This window comes from Schistocerca nitens, chromosome 1 (assembly GCF_023898315.1).
Source record: "Schistocerca nitens isolate TAMUIC-IGC-003100 chromosome 1, iqSchNite1.1, whole genome shotgun sequence".
In the NCBI taxonomy this organism is placed as follows: Eukaryota; Metazoa; Arthropoda; class Insecta; order Orthoptera; family Acrididae; genus Schistocerca; species Schistocerca nitens.
The window spans coordinates 113518265-113538053 of NC_064614.1; the positions used below are offsets into that span (position 1 = coordinate 113518265).

The 19789-nt window shown below is 41.8% G+C and overlaps 2 protein-coding genes across 3 annotated transcripts in view; one reads left to right on the forward strand and one right to left on the reverse strand.

The window, feature by feature from the left end:
- Positions 1–16905, reverse strand: part of LOC126242075 (uncharacterized) — a 90727-nt gene extending 73822 nt beyond the window's left edge. Inside the window, exon 1 of the mRNA XM_049948059.1 lies at positions 16457–16905. Coding sequence (XP_049804016.1) covers positions 16457–16745 — 289 coding nt within the window. The 5' untranslated portion in view covers positions 16746–16905. The remainder of the gene's footprint in view (positions 1–16456) is intronic.
- Positions 1–19789, forward strand: part of LOC126242038 (transcription initiation factor TFIID subunit 13) — a 428741-nt gene that overhangs the window by 380796 nt on the left and 28156 nt on the right. The window contains exon 1 of one of the 2 annotated variants that reach the window (XM_049948057.1): positions 16975–17109. The exons of the other annotated variant lie outside the window; for it this stretch is intronic. Coding sequence (XP_049804014.1) covers positions 17089–17109 — 21 coding nt within the window. The 5' untranslated portion in view covers positions 16975–17088. Of the gene's footprint in view, positions 1–16974; positions 17110–19789 lie in introns of those variants that run through there. 2 annotated transcript variants of the gene reach the window in all.

Genomic DNA, 19789 nt, shown 5'->3' on the forward strand with positions numbered 1-19789 from the left:
TGGTAGCTTAAATCGGCCGCGGTCCATTAGTACATGTCGGACCCGAGTGTCGCCACTGGGTGATCGTAGACCGAGCGCCACCACACGGCAGGTCTCGAGAGACTGACTAGCACTCGCCCTAGTTGTACGACGACGTTGCTAGCGACTATACGGACGAAGCCTTTTCTCTCATTTGCCGAGAGACAGTTAGAATAGCCTTCAGCTAAGTTAATGGCTACGACCTAGCAAGGCGCCATTTGTACCATTGCATGTATCTTAATGAGTCTCACTTGTATCATCAAGAATGCTGTATACCAAAGGACAATATAAAAGTTAAGTGTTCTAGTAGCTACGTTCTTTTCTTTATCACATTCATAACTTATCCTGTTCCAGACTTCACGTCAGACGGCGTGAGTTGACGCGTGCCCTTTCGGCTACTTCACTGTGGACTGGCTGCCTTGTCAGTCCACTACAATTTTTGTATGCAGTCTCTCCTACGTAAGCTGCTGATTAGTTAAAGCTTTTATTGAAGCCGCACAGATCCCTTCAAAGGTACTTAACTGGGGTTCACGACGTTCACTGAAAAGCCAATCATCTTCATCCACATTCCTTAGCAGTGGCCGAGAAAAAGGAAGACAGAAACGTAGAACACTGAATTATGGGTGCAGCAATCAGTTCACTTTTAAATTAAGTCATTTAAATTTCAAATACGCAATACGCCCTTTTATTCATTTCCTCGATGTCTTCCACCCAATTACGTTCGTTCTACCATACTGGAGGTGATTACAAGCGCGGATCAGGGAAAGGCTTGTCCATGGATGTGAGGGCACTTTATACATCACAAATTATCTCTTCAAGCTTGTGGGAGGTCGTGTAGTAAACACACTTTGCCAGCGAAACTTCACAAAATGTGAGACGCTTCTTGCGTCAGGCAATTTTTTTTCTTTTTTTTTTACGATGTAAGAAGCTCGTCCCTAATATTAAACTCTGTCTTAAGAAGGAATATCCAAATGCTGGTTGAATAGAGTAGTAAGATAATTCGATTGCGACGTGTTTCGTCCGCTGCAATGGTGTACCATCTGGAAGCTTGACCGTTTTTACTGCTGTTCCGCATCATAAAATCCTACACTACTTCCATAAGAAAGATTGTTACAGAATGAAATTTTTACTCTATAGCGGAGTGTGCGCTGATATGAAACTTCCTGGCAGATTAAAACTGTGTGTCGGACCAAGACTCGAACTCGAGACCTTTGCCTTTCGCGGGCAAGTGCTCTACCAACTTTTTTTTCATTTTGTTCGTTGTTTATCGTTGTGTTTGGTCGTTGCGGACGTCACATGACATCCGTTAAAGTTCGTTAGTTGATCTTTCGACTCAGTTTTTTTATTACAGAGGCCAACCAGCTCTCTGACCGAACACGCTGAGCTACCGTGCCGTCTTCCAACTGAGCTACCCAAGCACGACTCACGCCCCGTTCTCGCAGCCCTAATTCCGCCAGTACCTCGTCTCCAAGGTTCGCAGGAGAGCTTTTGTAAAGTTTGGAAGGTAGGAGACGAGGTACTGGCGGAATTAGGGCTGCGAGGACGGGGCGTGAGTCGTGCTTGGGTAGCCCAGTTGGTAGAGCACTTGCCCGAGAAAGGCAAAGGTCCCGAGTTCGAGTCTCGGTCCGGCACACAGTTTCAATCTGCCAGGAAGTTTCAAGATTATTAAAGCTGGCGATGAAATAGTCATAAAAAAAGGTTCCAGCTGCTTTCATATAGTCCCATTACAGTCACGTTATTCGCAGTAATTCCATTTCTAAACTACGAAGATTCAGACGTCGGCTACGATGAGGCCAAAAGCCGGTATTTGCTGTTACCAACTGAATAAATATGGTAGAGATGTCATTCTATCTACGATCTGTTCTTGTTGCAGTCAACTGAAGGTCTCTAATTATCTCGTCGTTGACGGGACGTTAAACTGTAATATTTTCCTCCTCTCACACTAGTCACATCTTTTCCTATTCCATTCGCAATCAGGGCGAGGGAAAAACGACAATCTGTATGCCTTCGTAAGAAACCTAATTTATATTACCTCATCGTCGTGGTCGTTACGGGAAATATATGTTGGGGGCAGTAGACTCTTTCTGCAGTCAGCTTCGCATGCCGTTTCTCTAAATTTCCGTTCCTGCGGGATCTTTTTCAGGCCGCAGCAATGTCGGAGATCTGATGTTTTACCAGATTACTGATATTCACGGTACACTCGTGAATTGGTCGTACGGGAAAATCCCCACTTCATCGCTACCTCGGAGATGCTGCGTCCCATCGCTCGTGCGCCGACTATAACTCCACGTTCAAACTTACATGGTGATAAAAAAGTCAGTATAAATTTGAAAACTTAATAAACCACGGAATAATGTAAAAATTGACACACATGCTTGGAATGACATGGGGTTTTATAAGAAGCAAAAAAAAAGTAGTTCACAAAATGTCCGACAGATGGCGCTGGACAGCAAAACTGCTACCGTGACGGGTGAGAGGTACGCCGATATGTTACAGAATCGCATCAACCCCAGCCTGGCTGATAAACACCTGCTCGAACGTACGATGTTTATGCAGGATGGCGCTCCACCCCATATTTCTAGACGCGTGAAAGATCTCTGGCGCGCGTCGTTTGGTGATGATCGTCTGCTCAGCCGCCACTTTCGTCATGCTTGGCCTCCCAGGTCCACAGACCTCAGTCCGTGCGATTACTGGCTTTGGGGTTACCTGAAGTCGCAAGTGTATCGTGATCGATCGTCATCTCTAGGGATGCTGAAAGACAACATCCGACGCCAATGCCTCACCATAGCTCCGGACATGCTTTACAGTGCTGTTCACAACATTATTCCTCGACTACAGCTATTGTTGAGGAATGATGGTGGACATACTGAGCATTTCCTGTAAAGAACATCGTCTTAGCTTTGTCTTACTTTGTTATGCTAATTATTGCTATTCTGATCGGATGAAGCGCAATCTGTCGGACATTTTTTGAACGTTTGTATTTTTTTGTTTCTAATAAAACCCCATGTCATTCCAAGCATGTGCATCAATTTGTACCTCTCTATCTACATTATTCCGTGATTTATTCAGTTTTCAAATTTATACTGACTTTTTGATCACCCGGTACTTAAATATCGATAGCCTGCCATTGTAGCAGCAATAACCGATCTGCCAACTGCGCCAGACACTTGTCTTCTATAGGCGTTGCCGACCGCAGCGCCGAATTCTGCCTGTTTACATATTTGAATACGCATGCCTAAACCAGTTTCTTTGGCGCTTCAGTGTATAAAGGCATCATCCACGAACAACCTCTTGACAGAGTGACTAGGTTGGATTTAGAGAAAGATATTTTGGCCTGTGGGCAACGTTGTAAGAAATCTGGTGAAGGGGCAGTGACAAGAGAGATCGGGAGGCGAATGGTCTAGCAACAGGAGCAGTGGTGGCGAGTACGAGAAAAAACCGCGAAACACTGGAGCCGTCGGTGCTCAGCAGGACGGGACGGGGCGGTACGGCACGGCTCGCCTACCTAACGGAAGCTGGTGTCGGGTTGCAAGCCGCCAGCTTCCGGCCTTCCGCTCGCTTCAATGGCCAGACGCCCCGCCGCCGGAACTGTATCCCACCCCTGGGGGCCTCCACTGGCGTGGTACACGGCACCCTTCCTCGCCAATGGCTGCCACGTCAGGAGCGCCATGGGTACGTGTCAGAGGACCGCTCTCGTTCCCTATACACATAAATGACGTGATGGAAACGGTGAGCAGAAATCTGCGATTGTTTTCTGATGTTTTCCCCAAGGGTCAGTGCTGGGGCCACTGCTGTTTCTTATTTATATAAATGATATGCCTGCTAGTATTACAGATGATTCAGAACTATTTCTGTTTGTTGATGACACCAGCTTGGTAGTGAAGGATCTTGTGTGTAATATTGAAACAGTATCGCCCCATTTCCCTACTCAGCTGCTGCTACAAGCTTTTTGAAAGGCTAATATATAACAGAATAAGTAGCGCTATCTTAGAGAACGTTCCAGTTGATCAGGCAGGCTTCAGACCAGGGCGCACCTGCTGCGACCAAGTATTGTCTCTCACATCCTTCATAGAGTCAGGATACCAAATGAAGCAGAAAACATCTGTGGCATTTGTTGATCTAACTGCCGCCTTCGACACTGTGTGGAGGGAAGCCCTTATCTACAATTTTCTCCGCATCATACCCTGCAGAACAATGGCTCGACTGATTAACAGCATGCTAAGTGATCGGAAGTTCCAGGTAATCACTGGAAGCAACATAAGTAAGGAGAGGAAGCTGAACAACGGATTGCCTCAAGGATCAGTTCTCTCACCCTTACTGTTCAACCTATATCTATCTGATCTACCTGACACTTCGTCCAGAAAATACTGCTATGCCGATGACCTGGCTCTAGCCGTAAAACACCAGGAAATGAAGACAACAGAAGAGATTAGCTAATGACCTGTCTGCATTAGATAATTACTTCAAAATCTGGAGACTCCAACCCAGTGTGAGTAAAACAGAAGTGTGTTGCTTCCATCTAAATAACCAGTTGGCGAACGTAAAATTGGAAGTAAGTTTCAGAGGTAGAATTCTTCGTCATAATTGGAACCCAAAATATCTTGGTGTCATCCTGGATCGTACACTATGCTTCAAACAACACCTTCTTAACTTAGCTCAAAAGCTGAGGACTCGAAACAACATCCTCCATAAGCTAGGCGGAACTAGCTGGGGATCTTCAGCAACCACCCTGCGATCTTCAGCTCTGGGCTTGGTGTACTCAAGTGCTGAGTATTGTGCACCTGCTTAGATGAAGAGTCATCATACAAGGCTTGTTGATACCCAGCTGAATACAACAATGCGCATAATATCTGGCGCAATCAGATCTACTCCAGTTTATTGGCTTCCACTGTTAACCGGTATAATGCCTCCTGATCTACGCAGATGTACTGCCCTTATGAGAGAATTCCACAAGATCTCCAGGAATTCTAACCTACCCGTGCATAGCGACCTGCCACTTTTAAATAGCAAGAGACTGAAATCACGTCATCCAACTCTGTGCGATGCTGCTGACATGGTTGCTAAGAATTTCAAACCTCTTGAAGAATGGAAAGGTCGGTGGGAAGCAGTGACAGATGTGCACCTGCATAACATCTTCTCAGGTGCTAAACTTCCAAGTGGATTCGACTTACGACGCAAGACCTAGTCTACTCTCAACAGAATCCGTACCGGCCATGGGCGATGCAGGGATGCTCTCTTTAAGTGGAAGAAGCTGCCTGATCCAGCTTGTGACTGCGGGGCTCCATACCAGACTGTTCACCACATTGTCAGTGAATGCGGGATTCGAGCCTGTCACGGCGCCAAAGAGGACTTCCTGCTAGCAACTCCAGATGCAGTGCGCTGGATTGAAGGACTGGATATTCAGTTGTAAAGACAAACTTAAGTTTGTTGTGTGTCAACATGTACATATGTATAGGTAATTTAATTTCATGATATGTCTGTATTAGCCATACGCTAAATGAAGTGTCAAATAATGTAGTTCATGAAATAAGTTCGTGGTTTGTGGAAAATAATGTGATGCTAAATCACAGTAAGACTCAGTTTTTCCAGTTTCTAACTCACATTTAAACAAGAACCGATATTTTGATCAGACAGAATGTGCATATTATAAGCGAGACGGAACAGTTCAAGTTCCTAGGCGTTCGGATAGATAGTAAGCTGTTGTGGAAAGCCCATGTTCAGGTACTTGTTCAGAAACTAAATGCTGCTTTATTTACCATTAGAACAGTATCTGAAATAAGTAACAGTTCAACACGAAAAGTAGTCTACTTCGCATATTTTCATACGCTTATGTCGTATGGTATTATTTTTTGGAGTAATTCTTCTGATTCAAAAAAGGTATTTTTGGCTCAAAAACTATATGTGGTGTAAGTTCGAGAACCTCTTGTCGACCCCTATTCAATAGTCTGGGAATTCTGACATTGCCCTCACAGTTTATGTTTCCTTTAATGTCGTTTGTTGATAGCAATATTAGCTTATTCCAAAGAGTTAGCAGCTTTCACTCAGTTAATACTAGGCAGAAATCAAATCTTCACGTGGAATGCACTTCCTTGACTCTTGTGCAGAAAGGAGTGCAGTATTCTGCTGCATCCATTTTCAATAAGCTACCACAAGAACTCAAAAATCTTAGCAATAGCCCAAACTCTTTTAAGTCCAAACTGAAGAGTTTCCTCATGGCTCACTCCTTCTATTCTGTCGAGGAGCTCCTGGAAGAGCTGAAAAATTAAGCAAATTCCAGTGTTACTTTGTTGATTTTCTTTATTTAAATTTACGGCTTGTCGCCTGAATATGTTTCGTATATTTCATTTTATCTGTTTCTACTATCGTGTTATAATTTCATGTATTGACTCGTTCCATGACCGTGGAGACTTTTTAATTTGGTCCCACGGAACAATAAATAAATGACACTGCAGGGTAGGAGTTGGTGCCGTCGTTGAACGAGTCCGCAGTTCGTGGTCTAGTGGCTAGAGTTGCTGCCGCTGGATCACGGGGTGTCGGGTTCGATTCCCCGACGGGCCGGGGATTTTCTCCACCCGGAGATTGGCTGTTTGTGTTTTCCTCATCATTCCATCATTACTTCGGAAATGGTAAGACTGGACTGAGGAAAAAAATGTACGGGCGCCAACAACCATGCCGATGAGCACCCCACCAACCAGATCATCACCGTTGAACGACTGTAGGAGAGTGCAGGATGACTTCGATGGAATTTCTATTTGACATGGCAGTTTGCTCTACATGCGGGCAAAAGTAAGTTAATGAAGATGCCTAAAAAAAGAAACTCCTGTAACATTAAAATACAGTATTAGTGGTGAGCTGAATGAAGCAGTCGGTTCGACTGCAAAGAGACACGAAATGGAAGCAGCAACTAAAGGCCGGCCGCTGAGACCGAGCGGTTCTAGGCGCTTCAGTCTGGAACCGCGCGACCGCTACTGTCTCAGTTTCGAATCCTGCCTCGGGCATGGATGTGTATTATGTACTTAGGTTAGTTAGGTTTAAGTAGGTCTAGGGGAATGATGACCCATTTGAACCTTCTTTTTTTAATTTTTTTTAGCACCTCAGGTCGTTTGTAGGGAAGGTGATTGGTCGACTTCAGTTTTTGGGATAGTTCTAACAAACTAGTTTATCTGCAGGCTGATAACTACTGAACTATATGAAATAAAATCGTCGTAACTTCTGAACGGCTTGCGTTAGAACGTTCAAATTGCGCGGTTGGCCGCGGGGCATGGTGGGAATTAGTATGTGCATGCATGGTTTGGTTCAGCGACGAAGCCTAATTTCATTTGGATGGGTTCGTCAATAAGCAAAATTGGGGGACTGAGAATCCGCATTTCGCGATCGAGAAGTCTCTTCACCCTCAACGGGTGATTCCGTGGTATGTAATGTCCAATCACGGAGTAATCAGGCGAATTTCCTTGGTGGCACGGTGACTACCGAACGTGAAGGTTTTGGAAGATGATGTCATCTCATTGTCCAAAGTGACCCTGATTTCGACACAATGTGGTTCATGCAAGACGGAGCTCGACCCTATCGTAGCAGGAGAGTGTTTGATGTACTGGAGGAGCACTTTGGGACCGCATTCTGATTCTGGGGTGCCCAGAAGCCACTGGCATGGGTCTCGATCTGCCGCCATATTCTCCGGATCTGAACACATGCGACTCCTTTTCGTGAGACCATATTAAAGACAAGGTGTGCAGCAATAACCCCAAAACCATTGCTGAGCTGAAAATAGCCATTCAGGTCATCGAGAGCATCGATGTTCCGACACTTCAGCGGGTCGTACAGACTTTCGCTATTCGTCTGTGTCACCTCATCGCCAATGATGGCAGGCATATCGAACATGCCATAACCTAAATCCGGATGTCTGTAGTGACGTTTACATAAAGTGTGTGCAAGTCGGATTAAAGAAAGACATCGAAGGAATTCAGAGGCGTGCTGCTAGATTTGTTACCGGTAGGTTCGATCGACACTCGGTTATTACAGAAATGTTCTGTGAACACAAATGGGAATTCCTGGAGGGAAGAAGACGTTCTTTACGCGAATCACTATTGAGAAAGTTTAGTCAGACTGCAAAACGATCCTACTGCCACGGGCGTACGTCTCGCTTAAGGACCACGAAGGCGTCAAGATAAATCAGGGCTCGCACGGAAGCAAGTGTAACGGGAAGAGACCCTCCGTCAGTTGGCGTATGGTAGCTTGCGGCGCATGTGGATGTAGTTCTGACGACTTTTCAAAGCATTCTGTAGTTCTCAGCAGCGTGATATCATTCACTGACTGCGAAACTCCCAGTTTCGACGACCACGACCAGCGATTAGCTGTGCGTTTGCGGTTCTTATCTGTAAGGATTCACAGTTTGTCACCCCATCCCGAAGTGCAGAGACATAGTTGGGTTCTGCAGGGGAAAGGGACACTTTGTTCCCTCCCCCACCTCACATAAAATTTACTGTCACTCTAACTTTTAATGTGCCACAGATGCCTAAAACTTAACACAATAATTATTATATTCGTGAAGCGTTGTGACAACACGACACTATGACCCGACCGATAACTCGAGAAGACTACATCAGTAATTACATAAATTGTTTTGAGACAATAATGATAATAATAGCCGGCCGCAGTGGCCGAGCGGTTTTAGGCGCTACAGACTGGAACCGCGAGATCGCTACGGTCGCAGGTTCGAATCCTGCCGCGGGCATGGATGTGTGTGATGTTCTTAGGTTAGTTAGGTTTAAGTAGTTCTAAGTTCTAGGGGACTGATGACCTCAGAAGTTAAATCCCATAGTGCTCAGAGCCATTTGAACCATTTTTTTGATAATAATTATTGTTGGCATTAGTGTTTCGTACATCACTTTAGAACAAACATCAAAAAACTGCACTTCGGGAAAATACAGGAACTTCAGGTGTCATGCAAGTAACGTAAAAACTACGAATGTAATTGCAACAGCTGTCACAACTTTACACTGTCTTAGTTTACATAGTAGAAAACAGTACAAAATCCACTCCCCACTATCAGCAATTCACTTAGCACTACCACTGTGAACGCAGTATGCAGACTATGGATATGGGGGCATGTAAAGAAGTGGATTGGAGAGGGAGGGGGATGCTGTTTCTTTCAGACATTTTCGCTTCCGTTTGGTAAATTCAGTCCTTCCCTTACTTTTATTCTTAGTGGACGATATTTCTCGTTCTACATTGTTTTACTCATCTTCGTGTGGTTTGCCGGTACCACGAAACATGTCGGGCTTGTTGGTGACAGCAAGTGCTTTAATCCTGTGAACGAGCAGGTTTGCCTGACACGGTCTTTTTTTCTGCAGCGGGTTGTCAGGATGCAAGCCAGTCCACAAGAGCAATCCGTCTGGAAAACAACTGAAAAGTATCCTTATTAAAAATAGCTCGTAATTTGCTAGAACTCCTTGCCATTTTCGAGACTATCGGTCCAAAGCTGTACAAAGTCTTGCGATTTTAATTGATTCGCCTTCTCCCTTGCCACCGCGTCAAGTATCTTCTTGGAGTGCATGAACAGCGGCTGGTAGATGACTGCCATGATAGATAACCGTGTCCTCTGTCGAGAGATGCAGGCTGGGAACACGGATAATGCGCTTGCAACGAGGACGTGGAAAGAATAAACTCTTATTTCAGAGGAATCATCAATGAAAAGAGAAATAATGAAAAGAGAAATAATGAAAAAAATATAGGGAAATTTTCCTCCCCAGTCAGAAAATAGTAAATCCAGATAAACACAAATAAAAAGTTAGAAAGATGTAAAAAGGAATACTCGGTAAAAAATAACAAGTCCGCCAAATGTACAGCTGCAAGCTGAGAATAATACTTAACTCTGTTGGATCGAGCCAGCTATCTGTAGCACTTACGTAGTAACCGAAACCTGCATTTTACTTTCAAAACAGTCAGCCACAATCGAAAAGCGAAATCAACGGAGCAAAAAGGCGTACCGGCCTTGTAGCTGTTACGACCTCTTGCACTAGAATTTACATACCTACTTGAAAATTGTACGGAGAATGCTAATCTCAAACGATCTTACTGTCTATACGCCCAAAAATTTTAGACAGGATGAGGAAGGAGGAAGCGCAAGATTCTAAAATTGCTATTTCTTACATAAATGAGTTGGTTGCTTTCGAGACGTGTCATGACACAAAACTAAATGTTATGTGACAATATAAACTTCCCAGAGAATTGAAGGTTATGCACTCAAATATTTGTTACACGTAGCTTACTTTGATACTTAAAAGGTTAGTGTGATCCCACTCTGACAAAACAAGATATGAGGAATCGACAGGAAAAAAGATTGACTGAGTGCTCTATTTCAGCAGTGTCATGCAAAGAGCTGCTTCTGCCTTGAGCTTAAGTCAACTCAAAAACGCAGCTGCGCCGAAGAAATACCATTATTTACCATGGCCATTGTGACAACCAAACGAACTTAAGTCATACAACAATTGCTAGGACCACAGTACTGTCCCACAGCGACCAGCAACGTAATGCTACAGTTGGCTAAGCGAGATATTTATCAGAATCATGGGAAATCACTCCTAGAAGCGTGTTATGAATAAATACTCTGTACTCCAAATTACAGGGAGAGGGCGGCAGCTGCCCTCTCCCTCCCTTCTCCACCCCCAGTGGGCGCACTTGTCACTATGAAGACGTAACGTGTTGAAACATTGCGTCCGGCCAGCGACGTAAGTTAATGCAGAAGCCAAGAATATTTCATCTCAGTGGAACGTGTTTTGTAGCACTCTGATCAGTTTACATTTGAATAACTCTCACACGGAAGTGTTGTTTACTGCAAATTTAATAACTTCGGAATCCCACTAAAAATTCTCACCGTTTCGCAGTGCGAAGGAGGAACTTACGAGGCGCACCAAGAAAGCAAGATTCCTGATGTTGTTCCCTTTAAAGTAGACGTATTTAGCCGGAAAAACTGCGCATGCGCAACACATCTATGACGTGACAATCATATGCCTCCCGGACAGATCCCGCCCAGATCCAGTAGCGTGGCAGCAGTGCCCCCAAACGCCCTCTGTTATTCGTTCGCCCGCCACCTGTGAGGTTCGGTCAGTGATAGGGTTCCTTAATGCACAAAATATAGCGCCCATCGAAATACATCGTCAGCTCTGTCGGGTCTACATCATCATGAACAAACAGATGATGCGTCGCTGGTGCAGGCATTTTCGCGAAGGTCGTCAAAGTGTGTATGATGAAGAGCGTAGTGGGCGGACGTCCCTCATCAATGATCATCTGGTTGAGCTGGTGCAGCAGTGCATCCTCCGGAACAGTCGCTTCACAGTTATGGAGGTCAGCTGCCATTTTCCAGGGATATCGCGATCATTGTTGCATGAAATTATCACTAAGGATCTGACGACTGTCACACGCTGGTTCCATTCACAGGGGACAGACTTCTATGATACTTCTACGAAATAAAAATATGGCATTTCAGTCTTTGATCGCTAATTTCTTATTTTCAATGACCGGTTTCAGGCTAGCTGCCCATCTTCAGATCTGTTAGACAAAGTTAAAAATATAATTAACAAGAGAGATACATTTACTGATAAAAATATCTTAGTCTATCAGTAAATGTATCTCTCTTGTTAATTATATCAGTAAATGTATCTCTCTTGTTAATTATATTTTTAACTTTGTCTAACAGATCTGAAGATCGGCAGCTAGCCTGAAACCGGTCATTGAAAATAAAAAATTTGCGATCAAAGACTGAAATGTCATATTTTTATTTAAAGAACGATCGCGGAAATCCTATTAAGACAATCATGTCTAGTTTTGATAAACTTCTACGAAAGTTGATCCCACGATAAGACAAGTGTCTCAGTTCTTTGGGTGACAATGTCGAAAAATAGCTCAAACATTGCTGTGCCTGTTGCCAATAAAGTTTTCCATGTAAACTACATTGTATTTGTTTTCCAAAAAACGCAGAAACTTACTTTCTGGAGCCGCCTCGCACAATGCTATGGACAAATGAAGACAGTCAATATCTGACATTCGTTTCATTTATGTAGGTAAGTCTAATCGTTTAAAGTAGTGGTGCTACATACCAGGTAACAAAAATAACTTCAAAATATGTTCAGAATATCACATTTCAGCCTCACCCGAAATCTTTTCAATAATTGTCAATGATGATTTATCCAACATTTGAAAGGATTCCGGAAACCTCTACGTAAATTGCGAACGGTTACGCGTACACTGAAATGCCTCTCGGTTTTACTTGCTGAGCGATAGATCTTGCTTCGAAGAAAAGCGAGCTACATAAATGGCCACAAATTCGCTGTAATTTGGAAATATAAAGAAAATTATGACTTATGTTATCCTTGGTCGATCAGAATTGGATGTAATTCGAACAATAAGTCCATCGGGAAGCACGCTAAAAAGCACGTCTTCCAAATGATATTCACGGACAGTTCCTTACGTAGAGTATGAAGACACGATTATAATTATATGCGTACACCAATAAGAGAGAGCTTATATGAGGGTGAACAGGAAAGTAGTCCAACAAGACGTAAATTCATTACACACACACACACACACACACACACACACACTGCATCCGATGGCGTAACGGTTCAAAAAAGGAGGCAGTCTATAATAACTACAATTCACTTCTGCTCTAGGTCTCTATGTGTGGTTATTCCGCTATATTAACATACGAATTGACGAATACGCACGACAGTACACAATTTCACGCGCAACGTTATGTTCTGCAGCATACTACGACGGCTGCAACTTTCGTTTTCACGAGAACAATTGAGATGAATCCGTTTCAACACATCGTAGATGTGAGCCTTTTTTGTCGTTTCGACATGAAACATCTAGTTGTACTTGAAAAAATAAAAATAATAAATTAGAGCTGTATTACTGCCTACGATTTAATGTGCGTGGTGCGTTGTTCGAATGCTTCGAAGAACTTGAAAAATTAATATCTACTCCAAATTTCACGAAAATGATGTATACATAAAAACCGTGATCCAAAATCCCTTGCAATTATTATCAGCTTACTAAATATCATGCCTTGAACAATGGTGCAGGCGTCGATGATTTTTGCAAACTATACATGTCAGCTAAGGCTTTAAATATAGATAGCCGCCCATCATTCAACAAAATATAATGGAACATAACGTAGAACCGACAAATTATTATTCAAATATAACTTAAATTTAGGAAAGTTGGTGCAAATGAAATGACATGGCTCACACGAAAGGATTTAAGCCGCTCACTTTTTCAAACTTCGAATGCAGTAGGCGTACCGACAGGAAGAAGTTCGCATTACAGCGACTAAAGTGCGTGCAAGAATTTCTGAATCCTTTCTACGCTTTGAACTCTGATCACGATGTCAGCGATATCTGAATGATAAGTGTTCTGCTAATTATCTGTTAATAACTAGTGCACATCTTTGTATAAAAGTGACGCTATTTAATTATCTCCAAAGTAAACTCAAATATTTGTCTGAGTTGCGGCTGGTCTAAAAGCACCGACTTCTGAGAGGAATTAGGTGAAACAATTGAAATGTAATGAGCGGATGGCATTGTTGGCCGGGAGGAGCTGCGGGGAATTCGGCCGTCGTATTGCAGGTCCTTTTTAGTTGACGCCACTTCGGCGACTTGTGGGTTAATGATGATGAAAATGACGATGAAGGACAAAAACACCCACTCCCCTGCCGGTAATCGTACCCGGGCTCCCCACCTGCCAAGCGGAAACGCTACCGCTACGCTACGGCGGCGGACATTGAAAACAGTCCTTTTAGTATGAACCAAATGCAGATAGCATTCTTGCTAGAACTGTAAACTGAATTCTGCAGCAACTACTCGAATACACGATTCATTGGCACTGCGGTTGATAGTAAGAAATTTTCGTATAATAAAATATTTCCTGTTCATTCATAATTCTTAAAATTCACAGCAGAGGTCTGATTCACCCACTGCTGCCACCCCTCTGTTAAAAAAAAAAAACATTCTTCTTTTTATCTGAATACCACTTTACCGTCAATGAACGTACGTATCCTGTTTAGAGAGTATGCAGTCTCGCATATCTCCTGAAACACTCGTAATTCCAGAGCACAAGCTATTCTATCACTGTCACCATCCATTGGCTCTCGATGTCCTGATGTGAGTCTATTAAATACAGTACAACAGAGATGAGCAAACTCGACACTAGTTACCACCTATAGATCAAGCGTCTTGTATGAACGTTATAAGAAATTCATAAGGAAGACGGCGAGTTTATGGCTCACATCAACGGTTCTAATAATTTACATTTCGCAGATATACATCTCCGCATAGAGTCGCAATCGAAGTCCACCCAGTTTCATGAGGCCACAAGAGAAGCTGTTGGGAAAGCGATGCAGCGACATTGACATACAGGTAATGCGGATTCAGGGACCTGCATTGGGCAGTGAAACACATTATCACATGTATTTTAGTTCGTGGATCAAGCCAAAAAATTGAATAAAATACTCTGGTTAACCCAGTGGTCCCAGATCTTCAGGCCCCTTTGCGAGGCGTAACGGTTTTCAAGCATTAATGTGGTATGTGGACTGGCTCAACTGGACGAGATGTAAAATATCAATTGTCACCAAATATTGCGGTTTTGTTGTTTACATAAATTGCTCGTAGACAGTTTGAGGTCATCGAAATATAACAAAATGTTCAAAATAAGCAATCTTTTGTGACAATGTTCGTCTGCAACGATCGAAGCTGTACACGTACATTTGTTGCAGCTTCCGTATCTGCTACACACAACCCCGGTATTTCACACGCAGCTAATTTTCAGTATCGACAAGCAAATCAGTTCCTTACAATTTAAATTAGAATAGGGGCAAGAACTTCGCTGAGGGGACCCTTTACTGGGATTAAACTTTAAACGATCGCAAATATACAAACGTGCCGTACAGTCAGATTCACTATTAACTGCTGCAGTCCTATTCTCATGTCAAGACTTACGTGTAAGACCAGAAGAACAGTTGATATTTAGTCTATCGAAAGGTGTAACCTTTTATTGTTGGGTGGAAACATAACTGATATCGCAGTAACTACAGACTTCTGAAAGGTTTCTTAACAATCGTAACTATGAAGAGGCTTTTGAACTCGATACCAATTTTCTGCCACACCAGGCATAAGAGATGAAACAGTGGTTTCTGCGATTGCTTTCTTTTTCGCTGTGACATGCGTTCCCAAGCCGTGACTTGAAAGCTATTAGGCGTATGTCGAAGAACGGTCTACTGATCGCTACTGTCCTTTCAACTGCGTGTGCTATTTAAAAGTCATTAAGCTACGCAAGTCAAAGCTATCGAACTGTGTAACTGAATGTAAACCTGCTATTTAAAAGTCATTAAGCTACGCAAGTCAAAGCTATCGAACTGTGTAACTGAATGTAAACCTGCCTAAGATATTTCAAAATTATTTCCATTTATCACAGGTTTTATTTAATAGGTACTTGGAAGAGAATATTTCTTGGCTGCAGAAATTTTATCTCTTTACCTGCGTATTGGAGTGTGAATGTTTAGACTCCATTGCCACAGAAACGACGCTTCTGCCCTTCCTTCAACAAACAACGAATATTTCGTAACCAACAAGGTTATTATATGTCCTTAGTCAAAGATAATACACTGTCGAAACAATGACCATGGAACAATGGTTCGCCGATCACCAGTGGCCGTGATTTTCAGCCCCGGGAATGAACGCTGAGAAACATTACAATTTACTTTATCACCTCTCTGAGATGTCGACGGAACAATAATCAAACGAGACGGAAGGTAACGTAAATGTTAAGAAAAACACAGTTTTTACGCGTTATCAAACTCCTCGATTCACCATACACAGGAATCTGGTTTGGCGTCTTACGGGCAAATTCTTTTGTGGAGAACTCAGGAAAACGCACTGATAGAGTAGTCCTATAGGAATTAATGAAATAGCAGCGCAACACGACTTGTGCGAAACAAGCTAGAACTGCCAAAAATATAGCACAGAAAAGAAAAACAAAAAAAAAAAAAAAAAGTAGCTCAGGACATCACCGCTGTGCTTGATGTACGAATGCCGCGGAGTCCGTCCACTAAGATAATCATCGTAAAGCATAAGAAACGGGAAATATTTAGAGACATTACATTTTTTTGCGTAAAATTAGCGCTTTAGTAAAAACCTGTTGCAGCAAGGCAATAAACGTTACTAAGAAAAGAGAAAGGCTCTGCTTACGAGGAATTTCAAGGGCATGTAACAAAAAATAACTTATCTTTGGTATCTCCAAAATCGTTTTACTTAGTTCATGGAACAAACACAGTTTCGCACGGAATTTTATGTACGTAACAAGTTGACATAACTGATATTTCTGATATGTCATGAAGCTATTCTCATACGAAAAGAAAACTGTGTGTGATTCCAATTGTACTTACGGACTGTGACAGTTTTGGGATCAAACGCCGACACCTTCTCCTCGATGAGGTCAATCCTTGTCCGTAGTTTGGTCGCCCTTTCGGAAACATCTTGAAGCTGTTTAGCGAGGTCATCGAATATGTCGTTTGCTATAACAACTAGCGAAGCCAACTGTCGCAACGCATTGCTGAGTGTATTATTCGTCACTGCTTCCAATTCATATTCCGTGACCACCGACGCGCTTTCTTCCTTGTGCAAACTCTGCCGGCTCAGGTAAATTGGCTCGACAATGCGCTGAATAAACGGCATATTTATTCTTCTTTAACGTTCTGCCTCGTTTGATCTTCATTCCCGCTTGAATTTTATAGAATACTAAGTAATTACAATAAACTTAAGGTTCGTTCATTTTGCCGTTTCATTTCTTCCCGCCAGCTGACGCGCGCACCACTCGCACCACACACTTTGAAGTTTACGCCAAGACTGCCATACGAGCACCTGGCCAGTGGGCTGCAGTAGTGCCAACGCTGCGGAGAAAGGCTGGTTCTCTTAGCAGTACAGATCGTGCCATCTAGCGGAGAAAAGTTCCTGCATTTAGTATGCGGACGTGTTTTGTTGACAATTGAAGTTTTGAGTGTAAAGTTGTGTGTTCAGGATGGATGAAGGATTTGAAGGGGTAAATTAATTGATTTATCAAAATTTTTAGACATTGTGTTCGTACTCTTTTCTTTTCTGTGATCTGTGTATGACATATAATAGGTTACATCGCTCCACTACTATTTTTGTATAACATGTTATTCTTTTATCAGATTTCCATTCAGTGAATTCATGTTACTTGTATTTTATTACATTTTATTTACATTGCTACATCTTTTGAGCTCAGGCTCACATTCAAAGCCCCTTATAAGTCCATAATGACGAACAGAATTTCTAAATACATAGCAGTACGGTACCTGTTTGTTTCATAGCAAGTAGATGACCAATTTTTCGTAATTGCTCTTTCTGAATTCAAGTAGTCTCTATGAAGGAGGCTGCATTAGAACCTATTAAATCTGTAAGAAGAGCAGCTGCTGAACGTTGTACAAAAAACAAATATTTTCGAACTTGTGTATTGCGTTTGGACCTATTGTAAATCCCAGTAAACATAACTATGACTGTGGAAACTCTCTTTTAAGAAGGGAAAACTGCAAGACTACACTACAGAAAATCTGTGTTTTTCTTTCAAAAGACTGAAGAAGATTGCAGTACTGGTAAAAGAAGAAGAAGGCAGGTAGAAAATAACTGTACAGCCTGTTAAAGGGTTTGGAGGAAAAACAGTTTGGAGAGTATCAGAAGTGGGTGCCAGTCAATTGAGTGTATGTGCGAAGATTTTTTTTTACAGGGGAAAGCTTGATAACATATTCCCACTAATATACATTTGTAGTTCAACACTGTGATCAGTGACACAGGAAACACATTGATCCACCAGGAACAGTAAGTAAGTCTCCCACAGCTTCTGCTTAGATTTCTGATTAGATAGCTAAGATTGGCTCTGAAGTTTTTCGCGTTGGAGTCCTTTCATAAAAAGTTCTTTGTTTACTCGCCATGACAAAGTCGATAAAATTCAACGATATTTACAGAAGACATTGAAATGCCTCTCAAAACAATTTTAAATAATCCTGGTGTTGCGAAAATGATAAAAGTATGGTTGTCAAAGCTACAAAGAAACTGTCTTGAATTTTATGGCACATAGAAAATGTCTTGGAGCAGAAACTAGTGTGTTATGTGGAGAAACAAGGATCATAATGAAAAGAATTAAACAATATTCTTTCATAAACAACAGTTTTCTCAAAGCTAAAGGGATCAACTAAATTACATGATAATTCTACCAATAACACACTGCTGAAAGGTTATTTGGCAGTGTAGATATCTTGGTGTAGTCATCATTTCCCATCACATGTTCTTTTCTTAATTAAGCCCTACATATTTCATTTTATAGTTCGGCTGTAGCTTCTATGTAATTAAAGAGATTTGGCACAAAATTTCAACTGATTCTAGGTGAAGTTTTCATGTAACATTCTAGCACACAATATTGAATTTCAGTGACAATTTTTGTTATTAACACCCCTGGCTGAACAGTAGAGGAGACAGACTGAAATCCTTGCTGATGCCTGTACAATCTGAGCACTTCTCTCATGGTCACCCATTCTTATTGAGCCCTCTCTTTGACACTTTCTTAGTTTTGTTAAGTAATAAGGAAAGTAGCATAAAACTTTCTGTTTGTCATAAATATAGGAAATATTATGTCTTACTATATGGCAACATTATAGGTTAGTGGTTCCTTAATACTCATTTGTTTTGGAGGGAAATAAATTCAGAAGTGATTGACAATGATTTGAGAGTAATTTTCTTTATTTTCACAAAGACACACATTAAGGTAAGGCTCTTCTTTAATGCATGATTTCGAACACTAAAAAGTTAAATTTCATAAAAGTATTACATTGGACCTATCTATTATGTTCTTGGAAGTAAAGCTACTTGATAAAAATAATGTCAGTTCTAGCTATTAATTTTAGGGGCGGGTATATAACACTAGTACATCATTGTGTTTGCTCTTCCAGTGTTTGACCCCTGTCAATGACTGGTACCATGGTTTTATTTTTACATAGGGTTCAAAACGTATTTGTCATTAAAATTAATTACATTGTGAATTCCTCTATTGGAAATGTATGTGTGTGAATCTTGGTTCCATCTGTGCCATGATGTCAATCACTGGAACAACTGGCTGTCAGCAAATAGACAATCTTCTTCCAGATTTGAGACTGAAGAGAAATTACCAGCCTTAACAAATGACAAAAGTTAGAGAAGCTTTCAGTGAAAGTGTGTTTATGGTGCTGGCAGCTTTTGCAATGCATGCTGTTGTTGGCAATTTGTTTTGTAGCCAGTTGCGTGGTAATATGCAGTATGAGAATTACTGAATCTGATGAATTATTTTGGCAGAAGATGTGAATTGATTACTTTTCTTTTCAATACAGTACGAGATTGACAATTATTGATTTGGCTCCATTGATGGACTGATCTTAGCGTAGCCCAATTACCGTTTCGGAAACTTCGTGGGATATTTTCAAAATGTCTTGATTTCTGATGATGTGCTCATGCAGGAACCTAATATTACAGTGTCAATTTTACAGAATATTCTGTTTTGTATGACATTCTGCACAACATTTTTCATTATGCTGCCATGTAATTTCATACACTCCTCATGTTGATATTTGTTGAACACTGTTTTCTGATTGGTTTCAGCAGTTTGTCTAATCATCGTCATGTTCATTTCCCATAACACACAGAACAGTTACCAAATGCAGTGCATAACATGA